General features: G+C 33.1%; 1 protein-coding gene across 2 annotated transcripts in view; it reads right to left on the bottom strand.

Moving 5' to 3' along the window:
* Window positions 1-24,531, bottom strand: part of msi (RNA-binding protein musashi) — a 308,511-nt gene extending 283,980 nt beyond the window's left edge. For both annotated transcript variants that reach the window (XM_070109355.1, XM_036378152.2), the window contains exon 1: window positions 24,028-24,531. In XM_070109355.1, the coding sequence (XP_069965456.1) occupies window positions 24,028-24,131 (104 nt within the window). In that variant the 5' untranslated portion in view covers window positions 24,132-24,531. The remainder of the gene's footprint in view (window positions 1-24,027) is intronic.
* Window positions 24,532-25,980: the final 1,449 nt, after the last annotated feature.

The raw sequence follows: 25,980 nt of genomic DNA on the forward strand, positions 1-25,980 counted from the left end.
TGAAGCATTAATGTCTTTTTGCTTTCTGAGATACATACATATGTATGTCTTTCAAATCAAATAAAAAATACAAAATCTAAAAAACAGGTAAAAACTGTACATAAATGAAAACACAATATGTTTAAAGTAAAAAATATATTAATAAAAAAAAATTTATAAAAATAATTAACAAATAAACTGTCTCTTAAAAATTAGACAGATATGGGTTTTCACCTAAGAGCGGGCGCTGCCACGCCCACGGTCTAATTTGGAACGCGGTACTTGATTTATCGCGCTTTTAGTAGTTTTTAACAGTACCGTTATATGGAGAGTGGGCGGGGTTGTCACCCGATTTCACCCATCTTCACACTGTCGATAGAGGTCCTTAAAACGCTTGCTCTGAGTAAATTTTGTTATTGTAGCATATTATGGGCATGGGACGGACCACGCCCACTTTAAAAAAAAAGTTTTAACTGCAGATGCCCCTCCCTAATGTTATCCTGTATACCAACCGTCTTACGGTACCAAGAAAAATGTGTATCAAGTTTCATAAAGATATCTAAATTTTAATCAAGTTACAGCTTGCACAGACGGACGGACGGACGAAGAGATAGTCACCCGGATTTCAGCTCCCTTTAACCCTATATTTAACTCGATTAGTTTTAGGTGATACAAACAACCGTCAGGTAAACAAAACTATTATACTCAGTAGTAACATGTTGCAAGAGTATAAAAAGATTATTATGGAATTTAAAACAAGGAAAAACGTCAAACAGCAATAATACCCTTCACATATACAATGGTTAATTACAAGAACTTCATTCCGATCGTTCAGTTTGTATGGCAGCTATATGCTATAATGGGCAGCACCTCGGTGAAAAAAGGACAGGTGCAAAATTTCAGATCGATAACTTCAAAACGGAGGGCCTAGTTCGTATATATACAGACGGTAAGATGAACATGGCTAAATCAACTCAGCTCCTCATGCTAATCATATATGTATATATTTTACAGGATCTCCGACGTTTCCTTCTGGGTGTTACAAACTTCACGGCAAACTTAATATACCCTGTTCAGTGTATAAAAATTTTGAAAAACCAAATTTTATTTTAATTATTATCAAGAACGTTGAAAATATTTAAATTTTCAACACTGTAAATAAATACATAAAAAAAATGTAATTAACTATTTTGCACATTGAAAGTTTTACTTGGTAATTTTCTAAAGGGCGTTTTGTGGCATCAAAACTTGGATTGAAACACAGAATCAAAAAATTCTAATAGAAATAGGAACAATTAAGTATATAATGTATATACGACTAAATGTAGGCAAAGTTTGTGTACGGAAATCGCATGTATAAAATAGGTTGTCTACATTCAGGGTTATATTGTATTAGAAATATAAAGGATAGCAAATGCAATGATAATTAATCGACGTATTAATGTCAAATGGAGATGTCAAAATAAATAAAGAAACGAAGAACTTCATTAAATAGTCTATTTATTCTTCTTGTAATATTTTTATTAGTTCATACTGCTAATTAAATATTTAAGTGGAGTATTTTATTTGAAGATTTTGGCCAAAATATAGTAAAATGATATATGTTTGGCCATATTTTCATGTTCAGTAATGTATGAGTAATTATAAACCACCTAAATGTAGGCAATGTTTGTGTATCTACATGGCATATATAAAATATGTTGCCTACATTTAGGGTGTTATTGATTAAGATAAACCGAGGGGTATGCCAATTCAAAAGCAGTCAATTTCCTGGTGTGTTTATTTTTCGCAACCATTTTAGTTATAAAATAATGTTAATGACCTCAACACACTTAATACTAACTTATTGTTTAATTTTCAGGCCTAAAAAAATTACGTGAGCAAATGCAAGATACCCTTTTCATTTGACATTCATGGTTAATTTATATATAAAATACAGCTAAATATTTATGTACTGTATATGTATATACTTACATATATATGTATATATTGCCTGTTGGTTAACCTTTGCAATTTCATCGTATTGATTTTATAAACACACTTGCAGCTATATTTTGCAATTCTATTTCGTTGAAGTTTCATTAAATCTTCTATCCAGCACTTTTATACTTCTGTAACTTCGTACTGAAATTCTATGTGTGTCGCTTAAGCTGCTAAAGGATATGTCGCTAATACAGCGAAAACTTTCCAAAAGGATATAGTGGCTCAATTGTTCAATACAACAACATACACGTATACTAATGCACAAACATATACAAATATGTATGTATGTATGGAGGGGCACTTCTTCTTTCGTATAATACCAAGCAAACTCCTTACTAGTTCATTATTTTGTAAAGCCTGGACGGAAGAGCAAAGTAAATCGGAAAGAAGAAATGTGAGGAAGTGAGCTTAAGCTTGAAAGCGGTATTAAACTGCACGCCATTTTCTAACATACACAGCTATCTACATATGTGTATTAACCACTGAAATAGCAGAGTCAAGAATCTTTGGCATCTCCTTGGCATTCAGAGGTTTTCATTTCAGTTTAATAACAGTGCAGCAGATTGAAGTTGCAGCGACCTTTTCACGTATGTATGTATATGTTTTTTTTCTTTTTGTTTTTGGTTTTTTTTTTTTGAGTTGATGTGAAAACTCATCACGGCAGTGGTGCTGTGGCAGGATTTGCTCTGCTGCAGGCTGCAATGTGGTATATTGCATACACACTTACACTGCATATATATATGTAAGTATGTATGTAGGGTGCACATGTTGCGCTCGTTTTGGCCTTTATATTGCAAATCGGCGCGCCACTGCGAGACTCTTTAGTTTTCATTTTGTTCCAACTTGCAGTGGTTTTGTCACGGTTTTTCCCATTTATTTTTCAATTCCTCCATTTTTTATACACCATATATGTATATGTGTATGCTACACAGCGTTTTTTACTTATCTCATGCAATCGCATGGAAAATGTAACATACTTGTTGGCGTTACATGTATTACATGTTGCATTTTGTGCATTCTTCATGCGCGTTCCGCCATTAATGCTCTTCTAGAGCACAACATAAAATAAAAGCGCATGTGTGTGCGTGTCGATGTCGAGTGGTCACAAAAGCCAAACCTGCCACCCCCATATATAACATAACATAGCGGTGCATTCAACTTCATTTAACGTTGTACTTGTATTGCTTGGCGTACAGCTCTACAGTTGAAGTGTGCAGTTAGCATTCAAGTAGCTTACCTCATAGTGTGTTGAAACGGTAACGACTTGCTGCTTGCTGTAAAAGTGCGGTAATACTAGGGTTGGCTAGCTGTTAGTGTTTTAAAGTTAAGAATAATTTTCACTTGAATTGTGAAAGAATTTGTTTGCTGAGTTCAAAAAATCAACCCTAAAGTGAAATCTGACGGATGCTTTTTTTGGTTGGTTTGGTAGTTTGTCTTTTTGACAGCCGTTATTATAGCCAATATTCAGATTGGTTTGCCATTTCATAACAAACCGACTTACTCCGGAAGAACGTTAGCAAAAAGTGAAAATTTATTACCAAAATAATGGTTCGGCTCGCGCGCTGCGACCAATATTCTGTCAAGATATTCGCCCGAAGAAGACCCAACCGAACCCATCCGACAACGCGCGGAACAACTAGAGCTGAGCCCATTCACTACCATATAAACTGGTCAAAAGCAATTTCTAGTATTAGAAACGAATTATTATCCAAAGCAAAGATACAATCTTTGAAACAAATTTGTGGATCGGATCTCTATAGCCTATAGCTGACTTACAAACTGAACGATTAAAATCAAGTTTTATAAAAAAAAAATTTTTATGATAAAAAATCCTAAAATTATACATAAATCCATACAAACACCAATATATACATATTATAGCTGAAAAATTGAGCAAAAAGCCAACCTTCACGCACTTTAAACATTCATCGAAGAAACCAAAAATTAATTTATGTATTTGGATGTGTTTATACAAACATACATACATATGTCTATTTTCTACTTTCAGTCATTTGCTAATTTACACTTCGTCTGCCACTTCGTGACACAATCCTATTTATGCCTTTCAACGAATGTTTAAAATTTATTGCTGTCTTTTCGCTCTCTCTTTCACTATCTGGCCAACAATATATATATTTTGATTAAAATCATAATTTTTGAATAAAACATTTTTTTTTTTTGTCATTTTTTTTAATCTGCGCACGAGACAATAGCACAATAGCAAATTAGTCAACTAATATTGATTAACTATATAAATCACACGAAAAGTATGAGCATGCCAAATTGTGATTGCATAAATTATTTGATTATCATAATAAGACATTGGAATCACTACCGAAAAAGCTGCTTCTTTTTTGTTTTCAATTCAAACACGCTGCAGGCGAAATGACATGCAAATTAGTTGCGGACATTCCTTATGCATTTTAAGTGGTTTACAAAAAAAAAATTTAATTTTTTTTATTTTTGTGCTTAACTAGTTATTTGACTGAACGCGTAGTACAAAAAAATTAATCTTAAAATACATGCAATGTATGCATTAAGGTGGTGTTTAAATATGCAAATGTGCTTTTTTTTATTCTGTATTAAAAATTTATATTGTATGTTATATATTAGGGTCGTCTTTAAAAAATAAAAATAAAATCGATTTCTTAGCCTCATACGCTCGTTCTGGTTAATGAGTTAGAGGTAGTTAGAATACTCAAAATTATTTTATTTTTTATTATTATTATTAAATATTGATTTACTTGTTTTGTACAATAGTATCTTAAAGTATAATATCTAAGAAATATTCTCTGAAAATTTTAGGTAAATCCCAAACATACTTTTAGAGTTATTCGAAAATTAGCAAAGGGTTCACGGGCGCTCTGGAACGTTCGTGTTTAACTTCGAATGTGTTTTTCTCAAAACTATGTTTTTTGAACTGATGACCACTGTAGCTTGAAAACCGCTCTGTTGATTTAGAAAACAAGAAAAACCTTTTCAAAACTATCGAAGGATTTTTTTAAATTTCAATTTGTTGTAATATATTTAACGGTTGGTTTTTTCTCAAAATACTGAAAAAAATGTCTAAGGCCGTCATTTTAGTAATTTAAAAACACAAGGCTTCGATTAGGCACCAGATTATCTTTTAAAAATATTAATATTTTTTATAGTAATTTTAACTGCATATCCAAGGCTGGTCACCGCCAGGGGCTTCGGTTGGAACTGTATCAACGCAAACAGCCATTTCTTTCAATATTATTTATTTTTTACTTTTCAAATGTCTGCCAAGTCACGTCGAAACCTTATTTAATGATACTATGTTTTTACTTTTATAAAATAAATAAATTTACTGGCAAAAATATATATTTAAATTTTTAATTATTGCATGCCTCTGAATTGTTATATAGAGATTTTTAGATGGTTAAGACAAGCAACACAATCTCAAATTTCAAATGTCGGGTTTAATAATAATACTTGAAAAGTATCAATTTTTATGCTTGATATTTCTTCAAAGAGAGAACCGATAAACACAAGGTCCAAAAATTATGTGTGACATCTGTGAATGTTGTACTATCGACTGTTAGCAAAAAATTAATAAAGAAAAACTACTTAGGTATCCATTTTGTAAATTAAATTTAAAAAATTTGGCTTTCCACATTGAAGCAGCGCCCTAATATTAGTACTTTAAACAAAAACTGGCGCATGCAAGGCACTTAAACGCCAAGTAACAAAATTTATTTAAATTTAAAGCGCTTAAATAGTTACTGCTCGTGAAAGTCTGTTATTTGGATTTTTTTTTCTGGTGAGCTATATTAAATTGATAGTGAATTAATGTCAAACAATACTATTCATTTATATTATACACACCTACGAGTATACTGAGTCGGACTATTAAAACCACTTTACTACTATTCTGTGCTCGGTATACCTAATCATTATTAAATTGATTGTTTTAAGTAGATAACCGGGTCATAAAAAAGAAGATATTAGTTATATTGGTGAAGATCATTCATACCTAAATAAATCGCAGAAGCGGAAGTGATGCTTTAAACCGAAAATTAGTAATTGTACTGTACTTTAGACAGGAACAGAACTTTTAGATTTCCGAAGTTAATACTTTTTTTTATATATATTAAATATAAAAGGGTATTTTCGTTTATACATAAATAGATGACAGTAGAATATTCTACACAACATTAGATAATTAAGGGGAGGCATGCTTTGGCCTCAAAAGATGACAGGCGATATCAGTATACGCTTAATACCCTAGGAATGCAGTTCAAAAACAGACATGGAGTTCAAAACTGTGACATAACTGTATTTACTCATATGATTTTTGGTGACCCCCGCTAGAAATTTTCCGTTAACAAGTAGTTTAATCAATAGAAGTAAAGTATTGAATCATTAGTCTATAACTGTTCAGGTGAGATCCTCGTTATCTCTGTCACGGGAATCCGCTTCGAAACTGAAAATAAACTATACTATGAAATATAATTTCACTTTGTCCACATATTTCTAGAAATCTTATCCTATAAAAAAAGATATCCTCAGTGCAGTTATGTATAGTCTCACCGCATTTGAATCTAATACGGAAACTGTGCATACCTGAGCCGTCTCGAATCCTGGCTTTTTTCGACGGAATATAATAAAAGGCTTAAAGCTTTACTCGTATCTAAGGAATAAGGATACTTGGCTAAAGAGGTTTATTAAATTTTTGTGTATTTTGGTTTTTTTTTGGGTGTTCTAATATGAAACTTATCCGATAACCAGCAACACCAAGAGGTAGAATATACTCTTACTCTAATCTCATAAAACGAGAGCGATCAATACATAAAAACGGCAACTAACCCACGAGGGATTCTGAAAGCTGGGATCTGTTTGAAAAGTTGTAACATTTTGCAATGAAGATTAAATGTTTTTAGAATTACATGTAGGGAAGAATTTCGGCTGCTCCCACGCTCTAAAGCATATAAGATGCAGATACATACCAAAAAACATTATACACATTTATACGTTCAATTCGCCCATTTTAATATAAGAGACATACGTTTTAGTCAAATACATGCATACAGAAACTGTACAGTCGTTATGCATGTTCTCTTTCATTTCCAAATATGCCAGCCTGTCACATGCAATATTAGCCGTTATTTATCACAAACGCCCAACGCGCCTTTGAAGGTCTACAAGTACATATGACCAAAGCGCATCATTACAAGATTTCGTTGCAAAAACCAAAAACAATAAAAAAAAATTATTCATAAAATTTATGCCATGTTGTCGTCACTTAAGCGTTTGCGAATTAATCAAACGAAAATAAATATTAAAGAAATAAACAAATTGCACGCCCACCATAAGAGCGAAGAAATTTGGCTAATTTCTGTTACATGCGATAAATTTTATGTATTTTTTTTTTACTTTTACTTTGAATATATTTTTTCTGGTTTACCTAAATCTGTACTTATGGGGCGATATTGGATTTTGGCGCTCATTGTCTTACAAGCTAAAGTTGGCTGCAGCGCTTGTAATAACTAGCATATGCATGTGTAGGTATATAGGTCTGTATGTTTACGCAATTTTATTAATTATGATTGACAGCATAATGTTCATGCATTTGGCGACTAATATAAATATAATACAATATATATTATGTATGTATATTTATTAATATTCGTACGTATGTAAGTATGTATTTTCCAATAACAGTTTCACCATTCATCAATATGGTCGCGACCAACGATAATTAATTATAATAGATAATTATCGAATCGTTAGGATGTTGTCGACTAAGTGAAAAGCCGATTATTGACTGTGAACATATAAATAAATTTTTGAATTTAGCCTTGCCAAGTTAATTACCATGCGATACCAATTAGAGATGTGCAAATAGGCAGGCTTGCTTATGTAGGAGTGCTGCGTCAAAGAACGAAGCTCTAATCTAATTTAATCGCTTGCATAACACAAAGTTTTGGAGGAAGTACTCGTATGCTTTCTACCTAACTAAACAAGATCGATACCATAGCATCATAAGTCCCTAAGCCAATTAAGCGCATAACCATGTATAAAGGAACCATGCTCGCTTCTGCTGTCTTGTCAAAAAAATTACATACATATAAAAACAACCATAAAATTATCGTGTTGAATTCGTACAAGATAGTATGCGGATATCTCATTAAACAGTTAGAACCGTTATCTTCAATGCTACCAAGTTTTATTTTGCATATTTTACATCAGTTCTACTATCTACAGGGTTGCACCACAAGTGCTGCCCGTCTGGTTGAGCATCTGGTATAGTTTGTTCGATTCACTGGAGAGTAATGCAACATATTGTCTATTAGTAGCTCCACCCAAAATATTATATCCTCCGCCAAAATATTGCTTAACCGTTAATTTCTGTTGATCGAGTGACCGCTATGTTCATATAGAACTCTGATCTCTAAGTACGCTAAAACTAGTTAGACTCCGGCTTAGTGACCGACGGATACTATGCATGGTAAATCCCAAGAAGCAGTCCTGAACATACAATTGTAAAAGAGCAGGTATTGGCTCCCATAATGAAACCAGTAGGTGCTCTTTATAATACGTATTCACAACCCTTTTGAAGATTTCTTCGGAAGTAAACCCACCTTTAAGAAGCAAGAAATAATCCGATCTATCCTAGCAGAAGATGACAACCTCGCTTCATAAATCAATTTCAAGAGTTAATATAAAGATGATAAGTAAATACTACAATATAAAAATAAAAATCTTTAGAGCTATAACGAGTTCACCATGTTATTCCAATAGTAAAAACAAAGTGGAGGACAGCAGAAAGAACTATGAACTTAAACTCCGTAACCATCCAAATCCATTAGCTAATGCCTTGCTACAGTCCTGTAATCAAAACCGCTTAAAAAAGAAAGATCTACCAGCCTTCTAAAGAGCATCGCATCACCAAACATGCTCAACTAGAACCTTGAGCTTGCTCAGTTTTAATTAGATTCAAGATTTTATTACTTATTGTTAGGCTTTGAGCAAGCAGATTCAATAAATAACGATATATTAACAAACAAAAAAAAAACAAAGGAAATAATAAAACGATATACTTTCGAAAAGTTCTAGAGTTTTCATGAATGTATGTAAACGTTCGGGCGACTTCCCTTTATTTTCTTTTAAAAAACGGATTCTGTGAAGATATGAGTTTTCTTAATTTTAGGTTATGTCACAGGAATTTGATGCCCACCACACTTGTCTACAATCTAAACGCTATATCTGTTTATGCAACTAGAACTGAGTATCAACACATAAATATGCCTTTCTAACACCGAAACTTATTATATTATATAACCCCAAAGGAGATGTGAATAAAGTTTCCCACACAACGACATTTGACCTTTCAACTATATTGAAAAGCAAATTTACTAAATAATAAATAAAAGTTTTAGCAGCAAAAGATTTAACGGTACTTTAACTGACCTCAACAGCACGCTGAGCTTAAACCTCGTAACGGCGATAAGTTTTACCTCGTCACATATCTAAATACATAGCATGTTGTCAGCGACTGTTGACAGTGACAGCAGCTTGCATTAACTGGATTTCCTCTTTGAGTTGCATTTTGCTTTGAAATTTTCTAATATTATACCCTGAACATAGAATATAAAGTTTGACAGAAAGAAACTTCGGAGACCCTATGAAATATGTATGTAATAATCAGCGTGACTAGCTGAGTCGATTTAGTGACGTTCGTCTGTATAACCGACTGTTTGTATATACGCGACAGAGCCTCGCCGTTTTTTGAGTTATCGATCTGAAATTTTTCACACATCCTTTATAACCAAGAAATTTCTCATTTTTTCGGAACCGTCCATATCTGACCACTATTACAAATAGCTGTCATGCAAACTCAACGAAATCACGTTGTTGTGTGGGAAACTTTTTTATTTGACAAGATGTCTTCAGACTTGGATTTTGGCGAGATAAATTAACAAAATTTAGCATACATTATTATCCAAGGCAACGGAGATCGACTTACTATGACATATAGCTGTCACAGAAATTAATCGATCAAAATCAAAATAAAGATTTTTATATACCATATTATGCTATCAAAAATGCACTTGTGAGGGGTATGATAGCATGAGTGCAACCGAAGTTAACGTTTTTTTCTTGTTTTAATATTTTTCTGTTTTTCACAAGCGAAACAAATACCGCCAGGCACATACATTTAGTTAAGTATGTAAGTATGCGCATAATTTTAATTGCAAATAAATAAACGATAACGATAACTATTCGTCTATTATAACGCTTATTAATAATGTCAGCACAGAATAACACAACATGGGGCAGCAACTTTACAATGATAACAACAACACTTTGCCAATGAAATTCCACAAGCGCATGCTTTGTTCAAGCGTGTATGTTTATGTGTGGGTGACTAATTAATATGCAAATCGCATGCAAGCAAATAAAATTGTTTACACAAACACACATATACATATATACATACATTGACAAGCTTACATGATATAGAGAGATTTTTTTGCTGTAGAATATACTATATAGTTCATAATACATATATGTAAATGCATATTAATTCATATACATACATATGTACATATAAATATACGTGCCTTTGTGTGCGCATATAAAATGTTACAGACCTTCAACATTGTAAATCGAATAAATCAAGAACACTTGCTGCAGCTGATATAGTTAATTTTCCAAGCTTTCGTTTATTTTTAAATCAGCGAACCCACATAAAACGCAGACACAGCTGCGGAACAGTGCAAGCTTGCACCACACGGGCATATACCATAAGTATATGTATATATGACATGTGATGTAGTATGGTAGTACGGTAGTAGTAGTATATTAGGGTGAGCCAAAAACTAACCTATCGAGATCATGGCGTAAAATAAACCTTTATGTAGAGAAAACAAGAAAAAGCTTTAACTTCGGCTGCACCGAAGTTTTAATACACTTCACAGGTGCATTTCTAATAGCCTGAAAGATTTTGATCGGTCAGCTATATGCTATAGTAACTGGATTTGAGAGATGGAGATTGAAACGTTTATTTGAATCCGTGCTAAATTTCGTGTAAATATCTCGTCAAATATAAAAGTTTTCCATACAATGACTTGATATTGATCTATCATTTCGTATGACAGCCATATGCTATAGTGGTCCGATCTTAACCATTTCTTCGAATTTCATATTGCTGGCTTGGATAATAATCTATAGCAAATTTCGGTAAGATATCTCATCAAATTAAAAAGTTTTCCATACAAGTACTTAATTCCTATTGTTCAGTTTCTATTACAGCTATATCCTATAGTGGTCCGATATCGGTTCTGATAAATGAGCAGCTTCTTTGGGAGAAAAGGACGTATGCTAAATTTCAGGTAGATATCTCCAAAAATGAGAAACAAGCGGCAAATTGTTATCATTATTGCGGTTTCTTGTAGAGCATAAAATTTCCTAAAAATCTAACTTCTTGTAATTTTTTTTTTTAATTAAAAAATTCGTGGATTAAATAACTTTGAAAAGTGAAAATATAGCTAATGCAATTACCAAAAAAAAATTGTCCCTGTAGGGATATTTTTTCACGTTATGGTATATACAATATATATATACTTGTAGGTTTAAATGACCCATGAATTCAATAAGTTAGTTTTTGGCCACCCTTAATGTAGTTGTACTTATACTCAGTTCATTTGAAGGTAGGACATGCGAGACAAATTAATTATTCTTGTATTTATATACGAGTATGTGCAAAATTATTTTAATAATTATATTAGGCCTATTTAATAGTAACCCACATACAAAAAAAAACACTAGGTAGCATAAAAGTAAAGCAACTACCCTGAAACTTATACATAGGTGGAATATAATAATAAATAAATAATTCACTCGAAAAAAAAAATATTCTAAATATAATATGCAACAGCAACAGCAATAAAAATTACAAGCAATATATTTCTTTAAAAATTAATTTCCATAAAATATCACACCTTCTGACCAACCTGAACGGTTTAAATACAGGTGGAGAGACCGAAATCATTTTATGGGATATATTGGGTATAGAGAATGGGACAGGCTGATTGCATTTTTTTTTTGACATTACTCAGGTATACTCGAGAACATATTTTGCAACAATTTTATACATAAATAATACGCACTGACCGATATATTCGGCATAAAACTTGTTAGAATCACGAAAATCATTATATGTAGTATATGGCAGTTAGGGTTAGTACTGACCCGATTTTATCTATTTTTGCCAATACTAACATGCCACAGACCAATAAAATGATCCAAGGGTTTCATTAAGGTACCTCACATACCATCACCAAATCAGTGAAGTCAGCCGGATGCTCGAAAATTCTGTTATTAGTTATATGGGGGCTAGGTCAAGTTTTCGCCCAATTTTGTTCATTTTATGTGAAACGATACATTGTTGTTATCAAAACATGTACGCTCGTTTTCACTCAAATAACTCACATATGGTCGATATATGCGGTATAAAGTCACCCAGTGCAGGCTAACCCGATTCGACCTATTTTTGACATTCACACATACTATTATCAGAAAAGGAAACTCTTTGAATTTTAATTATATATATCACACATTGACCGATCTTTTCGGTAACAAAAACAACTATAAGCACTAAACTGTACATATTCGGTGTGTAGGGGTTTGAACAGTTTTAGTTCGATTTGGACAATTTTGGGTCATAAGGTGGCATAGTTTAATGGCCTTATTCGTGCAAAGTTTTATTCCAATAAATTAATTGGTGCTTGATTTGCATACTGGAAGATGGAATTTAATATTGTGTTATATGGAAAGTAGGAGTGGTTGTAATCCGATTTCGGCCATTTTCGCTCTGCAATATAGGAATATTGGAAGAATGTTATGTGTCGAATTTGGTTTAAATCAATCGAGCAGGTCCCGAGATATGTTATTTCACCTAAAAAGGGGCGGTGCCACGCCCATAGTCCGAATATGACCACGGTTCCCATAAAGCCTTTCCATATCATTTTAGGGGTGAAACTCAATGCCTCTGGCATGTTGTAGTTATTGATTAATGGCGCTTTTAGTAGTTTTTAACAAAAGCGTTATATGGAGAGTGGTAGGGATTATCAACCGATTTCATCTATTTTCACACTATCGAAAGAGGAGTTGAAGATGTTTGTCATGTGCAAATTAAGGTGATACAGCTTTATTGGTATTATACGCTACATTTTTTAGACGCGGGGCCACGCAGACTTTAAAAAAAATTGTAAACCACAAGTGCCACTCCTTAATGTGATTCATTGTGCCAAATTTGGCTTTATACGTTTTCGATTATGCGGAACTCGAACTCTTCCTTCCTATTTTTTGCCAAGGAACATGTGTACCAAGTTTCATCAAGATATCTTATTTTTACTCCAGTCATCCTAATCATTTATATACACATTACCCTATATTTAGCTCGATTAGTTTAAGGTGATACCAACAACCGTTATGCGAACCAAGCTATTATGCGAGTAATCAGTAGCAAAAAATTGCAAGAGTATAAAAATACATAAATTTAATATAATAGATTGCTTTTAAGTTACTCTTCTATTATAGAAAGCACATTGTGAGTCTTTATTTTCATTTTGAGGTAAGTTCGAAAAATGCAAGAAACCAAGAGGGTCGGAAACATGTATACGAACATATAATACAAAAGTATAATCGTTCAATATCAAGCGGCGTTATGGTAATTATTCAACGCTCTGCGCCAATACGCTAATTGTAATTAATATATTTCGATAAAATTAGCAAATGCGAGACGACGCACAAAGTCGCGTTATAAATTTGCAACCAAAAGAAAATATTTAATGATGAGAAATTAAAACGAAAACTCAATTCATTCATGCTGCATTATATAGCTAGATATAAATCGAGTTCATTATCTGCAAGGTTGCTCTACTTTCACAGGCGGCATAAATACCAAAATACAGTAGAAAAAGTTTAAATTAAAATAAAAAAAGCAACAACAACAAATTCAAGAAATATGCCGTAAGCGTTTAATAAATTTTAGCTTGTAGCTATGTATACGAATATAACAAATTATAAAGCTTATGAAATGAAAATCGAAATATTTACATAACGTACATACATACATATGTACTTAGATTTACATGCTTATATGTAGTATATCTTGTATGTAAATTTACATATATAAATGCGTATATATTGTTCAAAATATTTTTAAAACAAAAAGAAACGTTAAGTTCGGCTGCAACGAAGCTTTATGCTTATAGCATAATAGGGTATAAAAATAAGAAAAAACGTTAACTTTGGTTGCACCGAAGCTATAATGCCCTTCACAAATACAAAAGTTTGCCATACAAGAACTTGATTCTGCTTGTTCAGTTTGTATAGCAGCTATATGCTATAGTCGTCCGATAACGGCCATTCCGACAAATGAGCAGCTTCTTAGTGATAAAAGGTTCGATGCCAAATTTAAAATCGATATCTCAAAAACTCAGAGATTAGTTCCCGTATATACCGATGGACAGACAGAAGGACATAGCTAAATCGACTCAGTTCGTCATGCTGATCATTTATATATGTATATATGTACATATATATTTTTAAGGTCTGCTACTTTTTTTTTCTGTATGTTACAAACTTCGTGACAAACTTAATATACTCTGTTCTGGGTGTAACAAACTAAGGCGAGCGTCAAATACATAGATGTCGATAACAAGCAGCAGAATAATATACTCAACAACAAAAACAGAGCATAAAAACAATCATAATAAGAAAACAAATCACAAGCCATTCCTTACATAAGTATGTAAAATAGGGTATTTGAAGCGCTCGAGACCGGCGCCCAAGACAACAAGGAAATAGACGCAACGTTGATTGGATTTAAAGTGACAGTAATAAATGGCAACAAATGCACGCGGCCAAAATGTCGGTGCTGCGAGTATTTTGCTTTGGCGCGCCAACGTCAACGCTCAAAGTCAGCCCACAGCACAAAGCGTTGCGCATCGCTACGTCTAATTTACATTTTCATTTTCCTTTTCATTTCATTTGTGTGTGAGTGTGTGTTTTCTGTTTTTTTTTTTTTGATTTTTTTTTTTTTGCTTTTTCGCCTGCTTATTTTCAATGGCGCACAAAAAGCTTGAGCGCGTGCAGCTGAAAAGTGGCCATGTCTACCATAAGTGTTCGTGTGTGTATGTGCACGTGTTTTTTGCAGTGTAGTTGTTGTTGCGGCAGCGTTTGCCATGCCGCATGACCATTCGTCACGCAGCGATTTCGTTGTTGTCGTTTGGGATTATCAACACTCTGCTACTAGTTCATTTGCTTTTGTTTTCCCGAATGCTTGAACACTTCAAACCAGCTGTTATTCCACTCAGGTCTATATATGTGTGTGTGTGTGTGTGTGTGAAGAAAGGAAATTCATCAAATTTTGCTAGAACTTATTCATACGCAATTTCGTGCAGTTGTTCTTTCACTTAATTTTATTTTAAGTGTTGTCAAACTATTTTGGTTTCGAAATATTTTTTAAAAATAATATTTACTTTGACAAATGTAAATGAAATTCCATAACTAGAGTGTGAGAAACATACTGGTATAATTTGGTAATTATTTTTAAGAAATCAACACGAAAGACTCTGCAGTTTGTTTTTTCATAATGCACTCCGTGTTAGAGGGAAAATAGAAAACCAAATACTTAAGGTATTCTTAAACTGGAAAAATATCAGAAGTACCGCCGACAGCTAATGAAATTTTGAACTCAATATATGCTATGGCAAGTGACAAGCGACTTCACATAAGCCCACAGAAAATAGTCCAGCGATGTGAATTATGGTCGGCTTCATTTTTAAAGAAATATGGGCGAATCCTTCTCTCCGCCCATAGAGCACAGCGTCTCAACAAAGGCTTGTGAATTATCATCACTCCAAATGTGAATATTTTATTTGTTAACGTACCCATTTAATTAAAAGTATGCTTCATGATATACAGATTTCATTACCATGGTAAGAATAATTTGCGGTTTCGAAGGGAAGTCGGACTATTTTTAGGTGTAGACTTTAACCCAGAATGCTGAATTAGCACCCAGTTTTTTTGTCTGACTAAAAATCTATTAAGAAATGGGTTCATAACGAACTGGAGTTCAATTTCTGGAGACTTTATTAAATGCTTGTAGGAGAAACTTCACTTCCTCCTGCAAATTATGTAGCAGGTTTTTAAACGGTTTTCAGGAGGCACAGAATGCAATAAATGCATTTTCTCGACCTTCAGTTGCCTACTGATTTTCTTTAAACTGATGATCTTTGACACCTTTTATGGACTAAGCATGTGATTTACAACATTCGTATGGAATTATTTATAGAAGATAGATTCGGCGCTCTAACACTCTGAAACCCCATTCAATTTCGAAGTATAATTCCTTGTCCAAATTATTTTCTATTGCTGCAACTATTACTCATTTATCAAAACATTAGAGCGACAAACAAAAACAAAACAACGACACAACCGCCAATCATCAACTGCAATAACATACTATAATATGTAAAGCTGTTGCTATCAGCGACGAAGACACGCCTAACCACCAGCCCCCCATGTCGCATATGCCCAACGCTAACTAAATTGTATGCAGCAAAGCCAAACAGCAAATCGTTAGCGTAATTAGTTTAATTGTGCTGGCAATTTGCGGATGTCAAGGCGAAGGCAGCCACTGGCAAATGTGGCAGAAGTGGCAAGCAAAGATACTGTCTAGAAAATCGGGTGAAGCAAATATTTTTTTAACTATATATATATGTAGTTGCCTGGAAGGGTAAATACTATTTGTGTATATTTCTTATTAAATTTTGTTTATATATTACATGGTAAGTACATACATATTTATGTATGTAAATAGGTATTGAGGAGTTGTTAAGAATTCTATTTCAGTTGTTCGTATTTCCAGCAATTTGTTTCTTTCATTCAGCTTTGGATATTTATTATGTTGATATACTTACATGCTCTTGAAGTAAGTAATTTTCAACTGTATTCATTGCTTCCTCTGTTGTAACAGCCGCTAAGGTTAGAGGTGTTTTTAGGAGCCTATCGATTTTCGTTTGAAATCCAAGTGATGACGGTATATAAGACGGCGGAGATTCCGGATACCTTGACTGAGAAAGTATTGTATGTTTACATGAATTTTTGGGCGTAAATGCGCCATTTACATGTTAATTGCCCACAATTATTCTGATCTAATCACGAATAGGACAATTTTTGATAACACATCGTAATTCTTAAGAGTGATGGTCATAAGCAATCAAATGTGCACCAAATGTGAAAGATGAAGATTTGTGAGTCAACAAGCTGGGTCCAAACAAACCTAACTCGAGTACTTGGAAATAATATTCGAAGAAATTTGCAATTGTTTTTAGAAGAGAGAGAAGATCTATAAGTGAGCAAAGTTATTCGAAATGATAATAAGTTCACTTGCAAAGGTTTGTCGAGGCGACAGAGAGAAAAAAAAAATTTTTAATTGTAAAAAATTAAACTTGAAAAGATCAATGGCGATATTGTTCGAGAACACCCCAAAACTCTTCATCAGTAAGAAAGTTGAGTAGATAAGTATGAAATATTCGCATATTTTTGTCGAGAGAGCCAACTTCCCGCACTTGAAATTAATAAAGGAAACTATCTTGAAATACTAAATTGTTCACATTGATATATTAAGCGAGATTACAGATAATCTCAGGAAAGTATATTTTTGTGAAACTGGATATATTTAATATTGGAAAGCGGAAAAACATTTCTTGAATTCAAATTGTACAAATTTTAAACAATATTTTTCGTTTTTGTTAAAACTTTTATTACAAAATATATATACAAAAGCCACATATCTAGCAAGCGACCCTGAAAGTATAAAAATCACATTTCCTAAATAAAAAAAAGTAAAAAAAAGTGAGCAATTTCAATGTATACATATTTTAATTAAAATATTTCGACTGTAACATAGCATTTGGTTGTCGTTGCGTATTTTAACTTTCGATCTCGACGATGTTTATGACGCGTGCACACATAAATACATACGCAAATGCTCGTATAACTGATTTTATGATTTTACTAGCGCATATTTGCTGTTTTTTTACTGGCATATTTTTATGAACCTACATATATATGGAATATATGCAAATCCACCAAAATATGTTAATTCTATGGAAATCTGCTATTTGAGCTAAAGAAAATAAGTAAGGAAGGGCTAAGTTCGGATGTAACCGAACATTTTATACTCTCGCAAAGTCAAATGGTATACTCGTTTGAGATTTCTTTGTGGACTGACTGATATTTTCGGTAGAAAGTCAACTATAGGCACTGGAGTCCACATATTTAGTACTTAGGGGCTTGAACAGTTTTGGTTCGATTTAGACAATTTTTTGTCACAAGGTGGCATACTTTAAACGTATTATTCACGCAAAGTTTTACCCCGATATAATCATTGTTGCTTGATATGCATAGTGGAAAGTGAAAGAATCAGATGGAATTTAAAATGGTGTTATATGAGAAGTAGGCGTGGTTGTAGTCTGATTTCGCCCATTTTCGCACTATAACATAGAAATATGAGAAGAATGTTACGTACCGAATTTGGTTGAAACCGGTTAAGCAGATCTCAAGATATGGGGTTTCACCTAAAAGTGGGCGGTGCCACGCCCACGGTCTAATTTTGAACGCGGTTCCTATAAAGTCATCTCATACCATCCCAGAGAGAGTTCTTGATTTATCGCGCTTTTAGTAGTTTTTAACAGTACCGTTATATGGGGAGTGGGCGGAGTTGCCACCAGATTTCAACTATTTTCACACTGTGGGTAGAGGTTCTAAAAGAATTTGCTTCCAGTGAATTTTGTTATTATAGCATTACCGGTTTAGGAGATATGCACATTAAACCTATTAGAGGCGGGACCACGCCCACTTTTTTAAAAAAAGTTTTAACTGCAGATGCCCCTCCCTAGTGTGATCCTGTGTACCAAATAACAGTCTTGTATCTTATTGCGGAGCTTAGTTATGGCAAATTATTTGTTTTTGATTAATGGCGTTTTGTGGGCGTGGCAGTGGTCCGATTACGCCCATCTGCAATACCAACCGTCTCACGGTACCAAGAAACATGTCTACCAAGTTTCATAAAGATATCTCAATTTTTACTCAAGTTACAGCTTGCTCGGACGGACAGACGGACGGACGGACAGACAGTCACCCGGATTTCAACTCGTCTCTTCATCCTGATCATTTATATATACATAACCCTATATCTAACTCGATTAGTTTTAGGTGATACAAACAACCATTAGGTGAACAAAACTATTATACACTGTAGCAACAGGTTGCGAGAGTATGAAAAAGCTTAAATGAATATAAACGCGTGACTTTGAGCGAACTGATAATTCGTCAGCGGCGTTTTTACAACTTGATTTTTGTTTTCACTTATCTTTTTGTAGTTTTGTGTATTTTTTCATTTCTTTCGTGCTTTATGCTAGTGTTAGTGTTTATATACACACATATATTTCAATTTTATTGCCAGGGCAATAAAATTAGTGTTCTTAAATGTGCGCATGCGTACAGATTTTTATCACTGCGCAAAGCGTTTGTCTAAGCGCGCCAATACGCAACCGTTAATTAACGTGTTTTTTGCAGCATATACAAATACGATATTAAATACAGACATTTATGCTTCCGTTCTTGTAGATTTGTGGATTTCACAGGCGCTGATGACCCTGTGCGAAATACACTAGCCTAAACTCATTTTGTTGAAACGAGCTGTTAAATTTTAACAATGTCAGTTTTTAATTTCATCGGTAAAGAAAAACATTTCAGCTTACAAGTGCAAAAATCAGCACGCAAATATATAGTATGTGTTTAATTTTATCATTTCATCGCGTAACAACCCTCATCTGAACATATGCCTAGTCAAAATTTATCTCATATAATTATCAAATAAGACAAATGACCTTGAAAAGTCTAAACAACACTGCTGTTCGCTCTAATTTATGAGAAGCGTCTTTGTTATTGCTTTTTTAGTAATTGAATATTTTTTAAGGCACTGTCAACAATACATACATATCATTGATATACATACAGACACTTAATCATAAGGCACACATCAATTTACATAAAATTATATTTATATGTATACACCTCTGTACTTTGAATCAATTCATAGAAGAAACAATTAAGCTTAGTATTGGAACTGAGTATGAAATTGACAAGCACACATACATATGTACATATAAATAAATAAATATGTACATATAAGCAATTAATATATAAAATTGTATATTTATTTTACCTCTATTCAGCATAATTTCCTTAGGTAGATATACACACACAAACTTATAACATATTATATAGTAAATATTTTATATAAATCAATGTTGTAGCAACCTATTCCTTTTTAAATTCATTCTTACAAAATAGTGCAATAAAATTAGAAAATCGTTTAAAGATCCAAAAACAAAATAAGAGAGATATTTACATACATATATAATAAGAGAGAGTTCCTTTTCCATTAAACGAAATAAAATGACTTGGCGACTGGATGTGTTAACACGCAGTTGTGCACATTTGTGTGACCCTGCAGGAAAATATTAGCGCTTAATATAATATTATATTATTACTCTAACATAACTATACATGCGTATACCTAATTGTTAAGCGCCGAGGTTAGATTCGAATTCCACTGAATTCGACGGGGACCTAACTACGCTTTCTAAGTCAACAAAGGAAAGTGAAGCTCAAAAATTTCAATAGCAAAAATCTTAAAACAAAGCTGTGGTTTATGGTATTAACCCTTAAAATGCCTTCTTAAAAATTTTTCAAATACAAATTTAACTATTTAACCTCAACTAAAAGATACCATCGGTAATAAAAACGAAAATTTTATGAAGTTAGATCAAAGCAAATGTGTTAGATCAAATCTAATAACGAAGTCTCTTAACAATTTTCAAAAGTAAATAAGTATGTCTTTTGACAATATCTTACATCATGTGGTTTTCTCGGTATATTTTTGAGACACACTTGTAAAATATGTAAAAAAAAACAAAACTCTAAGCATCTCAACAATTTACGAACGTGGAACTTATATAATATATAAATATACATATATGATAGTAAAATAAGTGAGATAGGTCGATAATACGGTCCGATTACCACATTACGGAGATATTATAAATTTTATAAAGAATAAGAAAATAAATTGTTAACTTCGGACGATATTATAAGATTTATTCATTTGTTAAAAAATACAAACGCCATCTAATTGAGCCTTAACATCCTTCAACATTTATCTGTATACAAAAATTCGAGCTTTACCTATTATTTTGAAAGCATAAAGCCTGCAGAGTACAATAATAATTAAATACTCTTTTCAACAACTCTCTTCTATACGCCAATCATTGAAGAGTTCTTAACTAATATTTAATTTCCTCCAAGTTTTTCTAAGTGGTGCTTGTCGTATACAATTTAAGAGTCGCTATGGATGTGTGACGCCTGCTGGAACACAATTCCTCTTTTAGTCGCCATAGTTGGCCGCTTCTGGGGGATTACTCTTTTTGGGTGGTGCCATTGTTGACAAAGAACATAGTTCCGAATAAAGCGTGTGGAACTTGTAGAGTTACTTATAGTAAATAATTCCCTGCCAATCTCAACAAACTTATAGAAAATTCTTCCTGACCGTTAAAACTGGTTTAAGCAGTGTTTGCGCCGGCGGATCTCGATTCGCTCAGTATCACATACATACGCATACACATTTTTATCATCAGTTAGAAGCCGTTTCAGAAATTAATGGATTTTGTTGCGATTTGCAAATGCAAAATTCGGTCCCAAACGTTTTTTTTTTTTGCGCTAACTCGTGTGGCACTAATATATCGAGCTTCTTTTTGTATCCAAGACGGTCGGACAAGGCGATTTTCAGTTTTTTTAGTATGAAGCCTGATCTCTTTCAAACGCCATATGGCATAAATCGGTCGCACTTATACAAAACGATATATGTATGTACATATTACTTAAGCCATCTATTGGAAAATTAATGGATTTATTTTTACTATGTCTTATATAAAAACTGTGTATTTTTCATTGAAAATTCACAACAGAAAAAACAGCTGCTTTGGCCAGAGTTGACATTTTTGCATTTAAAGTGTCAGTGCGATGAGTAACTAACCAACCGACCCAACGCGGTAAGCTTCAGTCTCAGCACCAGCCATGCAAAGCGAGTAAAAGAAACACCAACAATTTTATTAAAGAACAGAAAGACGAATAAATGCTGAGAGGTCGGGTGAAGTATGATTTACTTTAAGTGATACCAATTTACATATTAAAATCGCGTCGAAGCGAGCGAATATAAATAAAAAAAAGAGCATAACCAGCCAGTAGAATGAAATGGAAGAATGGCAAAAGTTACCCACTATTGTTGGAAAGCGTGCGAAGAGCACCAGAAAGGAGGTTGCCAGCAGTAAAATGGAGAATAACAGAAAATAAGTGGTGGAAAAAGGAAAGTGTAACATAGAGCAGTCAACCGTGATGCAGAGCAGCAGCTCATGCCAAACACCGCACGCCATATGGCTCTTGCTACTTGCCACATGCCAGCACATGGCACATGTAAAGTAAGGTGGTTACGACTAGAATGTTTCGTGACGTTTTCGGTGCTGTCAGCGACGTTAGCTGCTGAGTTCACACAGAAAATTAACGTAATGCGCGTATGTTTGGAAATGCGCGCTCTTAAAATGTATGTTATTGTAGTTAAACTTTTAATTTTTTTCCCTATGGACCTATAAAATTAGCATAATATAAACTCTGTTGCCTTCGAAAAGTAATTGCAAAATCCATTTAGAAAACTGTCGGAAATACGATACGGAACAGAATCGGATATTCATATTATATTATTTTATGAGAAATATAAGTGTGTGAGTGAGCTTGATGAAATAAATTCAGTGGCAACATCGAGAAGACAGAAGTTGCTCTAAATTCTCGAAAGAGGGTCCGAGTATCTTCGCTGGACAAGCTGGTGCTATAGAGGGATTATAGATAAAATTTTTGAATCGAAAATATATCGATTGGCCGGCCACTAAAAATATATACAATAGAAAGAAATAGGAGTTATTGAACCGTCAAAATCAGACCTTCCTCGTATAAAGGGCTCAATTTTTGTAGATTCTAAAATCCAGCTTGGATAAGGGATGTAAAGTAGGTCACCTCCACGCGATGCATAATGAGTAACGCTAAATGATCTCCTCTCCCGTCATCATAACGTTGATTGAGACATAAGGTATGGATCGAAGTTAAAAAGGAGATTAGGAGGTGGAATCTTCTGTCGGGAGCTCTCCATCAACTCTAATTTCAGACTTCAAACTGAACACTGTCCAATAGGTTCACACGCGTTGCGGCTAAATATTTTGACAAACGCTCTTCATGAAAGCTGTATGGAAAAAAGCGAGGTGGAATAATCTTTTCACTTCCTCCTCTATTGCCTGGTTTTTGCTAGACTGAGATTTAAATATCTCGGTAGACACACTTTTTGGCGAACCTAGCGAAGTTGCTGGGATTGATATTAACAGCCTTAGTAAATTTGTGGTAAGCTCAAAAAGCTTTGTCGATATTTATGGGTAACACAAAGGACAAATATCTCTCCAAGTGAGATCCTACGACCGAACATTAGCCTAAACTAACTTGGTTAAATTAGTGAATTTGAAGAATGTAATATTAAATTGAATGGTTAAAATTGCAGTTTATGTTGAATGTGTACAAGGTCTAACCAATTTAAGCAAGAATTAAGGTACAAATACATATGTACATATATGGTATATTAAATCGTATGTGCCTGACAAACTTGTTGCCAACTAAATTGAACATACCTATACACATGTACTCGTCAAAACTTTGGGCTAAACAAAAGGTGAAAGAAAACTTTACGCCAAAACTCCAAGGTTGTTTATTATGCTTTAACCTTAAATGCTGAATAATTGAAAGAGTTATCAAGCAGAAATTTGCGTACGAATCTATGCGGAGTTTGTAAGTAAGTATATATGTAAGTATGAAAGTATATAAGGATAAGATAATGTAAGTAAGTAAGTATGCCAGTGTGCTTACCTTAGATTTGGAACTGCTGCTGCGGCGGCGGCCGCCTGTAATGGTGGTGGCACATTGTACGGGAATGGTAATTTAGCGGCTAATGCGGGATTCTCGAAAAGCATCTTGACTGATTTAGCTGTTTGCTGCTGATGCTGTTAATATAATGCAGTTGAATTTTAAAGGTAAAAACACTGACGTGTAATATAATTCGCTTATTTTTTTGTAATTTTTGTTGGCTCTGGTGCACAATTTTGTTAATTTTAACAGATAATTTGATTTTCTTATATTTATGAATTTTTTTCTTTCACTGAATTTACACTGCCCGCGATTATTAAATTTTTCTTTCACTTATTATTACTTGATTGCAATTTTTGTATAATTCAAACACTTTTTGCTGCTTTTTGCAATGGTATGTATTTTAAATATTTTTTAGTAACAACCCGCATTAAGTACTTTAGTTGGATAAATACCTGTAAATTTCATGCGTGAAAAATTCAGATTTTATTTTTTTTTATATATATTTATGTTTTATTTATTAATATTTTTTTTTTCAATCTCTATCTATATCAAACTTGAGCTGTTTGTTGGTTTTCACTTTATTTATTAGTTGCTTATAGTTAAACAAGTGAAGTATTTAGTTGTTGAAACTTTTTCGATTTTATACAATTCAGTACATATATTTTTTTAATTTTCACTTTATTCGTATTTTTTGATAATTATGGTAATACCTGTAAGTATTTCTATTAACGTTTTTAGACAAAATTTACAATACTTTAAAATTTTTTTGTATTTCAGAATTTTTCAAAATTTTATTGATTTTAGTATATTTTACAGTAAATTATAGTTTTTGCTCTTTATATCTTTGCTATTATTGATACATCTGTATTAAATTCACTTTTCTCTATTTTTATTTATATTCAGACAATTTTTGTTGTGGTTTCAATGGTTTTAGTTATATATTTAAGTAGTTGATTGCTATGAATTATTTTTTTTATTATTATTATTATCTGTGGTTTTCTAACTGATTTTAATTGAAAAGATATTTATTTGTTTATTCCTTATTTGTTATTTCACTGATATATTTTTTAAAATCTTATTGTTTGCAACACTTTAGTTGTTATTTTTGGGATATAACACTTAAATTTTTGTATATTCAAATTCTTCCTGTACTTTCTGCCCTTTTTTGTATTGAATTTAGCTTTTTTTTATATTTTCCACAAAACTTTGGTAATTTTTTTAACTATTTTGTTGTAGAAATTTTCAAAAGTTCATTTGTAGACTGGTAACTTTACTATTTGCTGCTGATCGGGTTGCGCTGGAATGAAAAATGAAGAAATATTAAGTGCCAATTTTTTTTAAATTAAATACATTTTAAATTTTACTTTTAAAAAAACCCGAAGCTATAATACGCTTCAGAAATACGAAGGTTCCTTACAAGAAATTGATTCCGATCATTGAATTTGTATGGCAGCTTTATGATATAGTGATCTGATCTGAACAATTTCTTCGGAGATTACATTGTTGCCTTAGAAAATAACTCCTGACAAATTTCGTGAAGATATTACGTCAAATAGAAAAGTTTCACAATTTGTTCGGAAATTGTAACGTTACTCTAGGAAATAATTGATGCCCAATTTCGTGAAGTAATCTTATCAAATATAAAATGTGTGGAATACTTTATGGACTTTATTTTGGTTAGATTTGTGGTAGATATATGCTATACTGAACCGATATCGGCGGTTCCAAAAAATGTGCAGCTCCTTGAAGAGAAAAGATCGTGTCCAAAATTTCAGATCGATATCTGAGAGACTAGTTCGCATATACCCAGACTCACGGACAGACGGGCCTGGCTAAATCGACTCTGCTCGTCACACCGATCATTTATTTATATAAATCTTTATACGCACTACAGTTTTTTCCTAACCTCGCATATTTCCTCAGCTTTTAAACTCCATTGTATTATTTTAAATA

The sequence above is a fragment of the Bactrocera oleae genome, chromosome 2, assembly GCF_042242935.1.
Source record: "Bactrocera oleae isolate idBacOlea1 chromosome 2, idBacOlea1, whole genome shotgun sequence".
Lineage (NCBI taxonomy): Eukaryota > Metazoa > Arthropoda > Insecta > Diptera > Tephritidae > Bactrocera > Bactrocera oleae.